Below are 6,133 nucleotides of genomic sequence, written 5' to 3' on the forward strand. Positions count from 1 at the left end.
TCCAAACATTTAAACGGGAGTCTCCCTAGAAAATATTTGAATCCGTGATTAAAATATAACTGTTATTGTACCATTTTTACATTTATACAAAAAGTAGTGGTACAAAGAGAGAGACCGTCGTTTGAATGAGAAATTTATTTTTAAAACTTTTCTGTTTATTTCAGGTTGATATCATCCATAAAAATTCATATGAATATTTAAATTAGAATTTTCATAGCATTTTGTAATATTTTAGGCCCTATTTACATGGAAATTAGCAATTTTCGTGCATTTCCACCATGTTGTATCGGTCATCCCAACTGCGCATGCGCAGATTGTTGTTTCATTTGCACCAGTTATCATCGCACTGAGTACCAGCTCTCACACGTGACCAGTCATTATATTTTAGTCTGTTTCATTTTGGAGATAATTAATGTCATTTGTAATAACTACTTTTTCATTTTAGCCATTTTTGCAGAATAATTTTGCTTCCATTCAAGCCTTAAAGTTGTTGAAGTTTCCAGACGTCCCATTTCCACCAAAGTTTAATGGCAAGTCTCATATTTTACCAAGTGCAAACTGAGGACCTAGTGTTTATTCCTGCCCAAAATTAGCCATATGTACTTTGTACTTTTGCTGTTTTCGGACATTGTAAACACGTGTTTTTTCTGTAATTTAAAAGGCCCGCCTTTTTGCGTGATTTGTCAGTGTCCCTAGTATATTGATTTTATGCTAATGCTGTTACGTAATCATGTGTATGATATAATTTTTACATGTGCTGTTTGAAAGACAAAGGTACAGTGTTTATGTAATCATTGAGAAATGCCATGAAAACAATCCACATATGACGTCACGAGTCAACTATTAAAACATACTGACTGCCCCTCGTATGTTGGGTTCTCCAAAGATTGGATAAAAGATTAATCAATATAGATCAGTTAATTCTTTTGGGATCGAAATTTTATTTTATTTAAACCCTGATTTAGACTATTGCAAAACTTCATTTGTATAGAATACATCTGCAACGACCCCGAGGTCACACTTTCAAAGCACGGGGAATGTGTAAAATACAGGATGCCCCAAAGACACCAGAACCCTCATTGCGCCCTCTTTTTCTCCTATTTTTGAAAAGTTGATCAAATATATTTTGGTTAACTTTAATAAATCAAACTATTATTGCAATCGGCTAACAATTTTTGAAGATATGGCCTATTAAAGAAATGTGGCTGTTTATCATTCTGTCCACGGATCCAGGATTAAAATGAAACACATGGTTAATGACATGGAAAGAAAATAGCATTAGTTAGTTATCGGTATTTTATTATTCACATATCGTGGCCAAATGGCCAAATTACATGCAAAATTACAGATCAATTATACATATTGAAACATTAAAAAGGTTGAACACTAAAAGAATTTTGAAAGGCATCAAAAACAAATTGCACACAAAATATTAATTTTTACCAAATATTGCACATGTTTTGGAAAACATCAAAATATACTAAATTTCAAAACAATTATAATAAATATTGACATATAGAAACAAATATTATAGCAGCTGCACCAGACCATAAAACAGCATTCATGGCACTGAAGAACAATCCTAAGAGGAGATTACTGATTTAAAAGATCCACAAAATATGGGATAGGACTCAGCCGAAAGCGCTCGATCCTGGCACGGAATTTGGTAAAGTTGTGGGAATTACGCAAATTGCGACCATGGCTCTGAAGTCTGGTAGGAGGGATTAACGACTGTGTTCGTTCATTGTTAAGCAGCCCTTCAGCAAACCTACGACAGTGTTGCACCCTCCTATCAGACAGGGAGTCAAGTTTACAGCTGAGCAGCGCATCATGATATGAATTGTAATCTCCTCCCAGGATTGTTCTACAGGCTCTTTTTTCATTAGGCTTTGTAACACATTCGCTATGAGCGAGGATCACCAGCTAGGCTCAAACATCCTCCAAACCTCATTTCTGCTGCATTCGCAAGTATCTTGTCGCGCACAAGGGTACACAACGCAATTGATGCAATGAGGACCAGGGCTGAAACCTGTATTGAAGGCAACCAGGTAGAGGGCAGAGCAGCACATTAAATTCACTTCAGAAGAACCAAAGACAAACCCGGTCCCACGGGACAAACCAACCAGCCCTTTTCATGGCTATATTTTATCCCAAAAAGAGAAATGACTTATGTTGTAAATAAAAAAGTAAGAAACAACAAAGTAAAAAATTAAGAAGTAAAATAAAACAAAAAGGCATAAATTACAAGAAAAATAAGCATAGCAAGAGAAGTCCCATCCCACATCCATTTTGCCGACAAGTTAATGGCACTTAACAAAATCCATAGCCCATAAGCCAAGCAGTAAAGCCCGTTCCCTAAGTTTGTTATAAATATGAAGTTATCATTCAGGAATGTTTAATATTAATGTATGGTACGTGTACTCCTTTTCAATCTTTGAAGTAGCCGAACCTCCTCCGTGGCCAGAGTGAAAAGCGGGTACATTTCTTTAAAACATAGGTTTCATTTAATAATTCGTCTCAAAGCCCCCGCGCGCATTAGTAAAATTGTCCATTTTTTCGAGTTATTTTCGCTGGATTGAGTAAATTTCAGTTTCGCTGTTTTATTTTTTCCCCGATCCACCTCACAAAAATCTCAAGTGTGACATCGTCAGACGTCTAGACAACTCAAAGCGTAAGTTTCAATAAAAAATTCTTTATCTTGTCCACAGTGCAACCTCCTTGAGAGATGAAAAGGTGGTCTATTATTGCCACAGATACACAAAATTAAAGCAAAAATAAAGAAATAAAAAAAATAATTAAAACCGCATTCCGTGTCCGCAAGTCCGCGCAATACGAATATTACCATGCTATTACATAGGAACACGTGACAATATTTTTTAGTTTGTCAATATAACGGTATTACACGCAAATCGATAGAGAAAAAATTAATTGTGCACATTTCAAATCACATTATTTATTAAGTATTATTGAGTATCGATTCACGTGTAACACCTTTATTTTGACAAACTAAAAAAATATTGTCACGTGTTCCTATGTAATGCATGGTAATATTCGTATTGCGCGGACTTGGATGTCGACCTTTTCCCATGATACATCACGATTACATCGCAAACCGCTGGCGGTGCCCTTATTGTGAATAGCGAGAATTGTCAAAATTCATAAAAGGTATGTGATAGCTGATATGTTCCTCAACATCACCAGTTATTTAGTTACGTTTGATTTATGCGTTAAAGTACCCAAAAAATCAATACCCGACGATACAGTTCTTTCAGGGACACCCTGATCTTCCGTTAATACAGTACACAATTTATCCTCTCAAATATCAAATAGCCAATATCTCGCGCCAATATCATTCGATTGAGAAGGGTATTATATATGGTACATACCGGTTACTACTAGTGTTTATAGTGGGCAAGTTTTCGGACAATTTCTGACCGGATAGAATTTATGCGCCAATGTACCGAACATCTGCTCCCACTATAAACACGCTGTATGATGCGTTGGATGTGGGCAGGATATTCGAAATTCCTCTCAGCCCCAAGAGTTATCAAAACAGAAGCTACATGTTCACCGCCATATTTTCTCCTTCCGCTGAAAGTGAAAATTGTGATTTAGTTAGAAATAGGTTTTAAAAATTCGTGGAAACTTCTCACAAAATGAACTTATCAATATAGATGAATTAGCACAATAAAAAAATAGGAAACGAGAAGATTGAAACGACCAATTATACCATGTTCACAGCTAAACAACCTGCATACTAGAAGTTGAAATATCCATGTGATAGCAACATGACTATATCAAGTAAGCTCAATTACATGCTATGACAGACTTCTATGATATGTAAAAGTCTAATGTGTCTTTTTTAGTGTACAAAACACAATTATTTGGAACAGAAAATATGAAAATAATGTTGCACACGGATATGCTGAATGTAATTATACAATTTGAAATAATGCTAGACCAAAATAGGAGACACCAAATAAAAAATGTCACAATGGGCTACAAGAGAAAATAGATGCACACCCCTATAGAGGGGTTCAGATTTCTGGACTTTTTCACCATGCAGTCAAGTGTCCAAAGGTAACAAATTCAGCAGAAATATAGTTCAAAATCGGAATTCCTCAATTTTAGAGGTTAATTTTGACAAGCTCTTGATTTTTTCATTCATTTAATTACATTTCCAAACTTTTTCCAGTAACATTGGCATCTGGAATTTCAGTCATTTTCAGAAAGCAAACTTGGAAATCCAGACATTTCTTTCATTGAAAAGTTACTCCTAGTTTGTTTAATCTGTTGTAAAATCTGTTGTATGCAACTTTCTCTAATTTACTATAATTTGCCGATATCTTATAATGCACATTTACAGAAATCTAATCATATTTTTGAGAATTTATACCATTGTGTGACATTTCAAGAAATTGTAGACGCCCATGTATATTCTGAATGCGTTTTTGTATTCTGATAATTTTTAAAAATAATACCGTTATTTAACCATCATCAATAAACCAGCTGTTTACTTTCATCCAGCTGCACTGAGCTAAGTAAAAAATGTCAATTAAATGGATTGACGTTATAAATGAAAACCTACCCTTCTAAATAAAACCATTTTACAAAGATAGTAATTATATGAAATTTTAGGCAATTTTATGTACTTTTGCAGTTTTTCTTCGCTTTACATTCTGATTAACATTTTTTAAACACAATACCGTTAACGCACAATAATAAACCAGGTGCTCTAGCTAAGTAACAATAATGACAAGTCAATTAAAAGGATATATATTTCAAATGAAACCTACCCTTCTAAGGAACAATTTCTTTTTTAATTAACATTGTCTAGAACATAATACCGTTAGTTGTAGCTAAGTATAGTAACAATAATGACATGTGAATTAAATGGATTTAATGGATTTAATTTTAAATGAAACCTACCCTTCTAAATAACAAACAATTTCGTTTCTGATTGACATATTTTATAAAACATAATACCGTTATATATGCGTGGAATCAGGTGTGTACTTTCATCGAGCTGTAGCTAGGCTCAAAAAATGAAAATAAAAATCTAGAACAATACTGAGCATTGAGAACATCGTGGTGGTAGTGCGTGCAGCAGCTCAGGCGAATTATCCCCATAGCGACTGCAATCGCTGAAAGTAGAGTATTTCCAGGACAACAGCCTCGACAACGAAATAATGGTCGATAACACAAAGCTTGGCAATATGTTGACCGGCGTTGATAAGGTATGTGGTATTTTTGGGGCCCATTTTATTGGGTCGCCTTTTTCCCCCGATGATATCTGGTTGCTGGAAGTTTACAGTCCGAACTATACACCAAATATTTAAAAAATCGCCCAAATTTGTGAGAGTGAGATTGTTTTAGGTGGAAAAGAGGAAATGACTATGATGCTTTGAAACATCATAGACATTAAAATCTTGATCAAATGAAACAATCAAACAATCTAAGGTCTACATGGAACAACTTGCATGGTGGGAACCATCCCCTTTAAGGGATTTATTATTATTATTATTTGGCATTGTTGGGTGGAACAGGGGGGTCGTCTTTACTTTGCATGATTTTGTTAATGGTAATGGTAATTGTCATGCCAAATAAAAAAGGAAAATATATTAATATTATTTAAAGGCGTTTCAAGAGGATGAATTATAGGCCCTTATGTTTCACATATATAAAATATTCCTAGGTGGAGGATAGTGAGCTTGATGTGAACGAAAAAGCGGTGGTCGCACCAGAGACAAAGACGGACGATTACGTGACCCATGGAACGTACATCGCCTGGGATACCGAAGTGAACTTAGGCAGCCCAAGTACCAAGACACAGCAGGTATTTTCAAAAGTTGTTTTGTTTTATTTACTAATAATAAATAAAGTGAATGAGTTTTTGAATGTAAAATAAACAAATACAATTTTAAATTAATCTACTCTAAGGAAATAATATTCACAGCGGCGCACTCTATTTTTCCAGATTTCCTACTTTTTGCACGATTGTAATACCCAATGATGTACCTTAAACGGTATAAAATACTAATACTATACCTAAACCGGTTTCACATCGCACTGTTTTTTAACATGTTGATTTTTGGTTTGAATACGTTTAACACTCCACTCATCGTATCGTAGC

General features: G+C 34.8%; 1 protein-coding gene across 1 annotated transcript in view; it reads left to right on the forward strand.

The window, feature by feature from the left end:
• The first annotated feature begins 5,086 nt into the window (after positions 1 to 5,086).
• Positions 5,087 to 6,133, forward strand: part of LOC140162804 (carnosine synthase 1-like) — a 28,324-nt gene continuing 27,277 nt past the window's right edge. Inside the window, exons 1-2 of the mRNA XM_072186108.1 lie at positions 5,087 to 5,237; positions 5,696 to 5,836. Of these exons, the coding sequence (XP_072042209.1) occupies positions 5,190 to 5,237; positions 5,696 to 5,836 (189 nt within the window). The 5' untranslated portion in view covers positions 5,087 to 5,189. The remainder of the gene's footprint in view (positions 5,238 to 5,695; positions 5,837 to 6,133) is intronic.

Source organism: Amphiura filiformis, chromosome 10 (genome assembly GCF_039555335.1).
Source record: "Amphiura filiformis chromosome 10, Afil_fr2py, whole genome shotgun sequence".
NCBI classification, from domain to species: Eukaryota; Metazoa; Echinodermata; class Ophiuroidea; order Amphilepidida; family Amphiuridae; genus Amphiura; species Amphiura filiformis.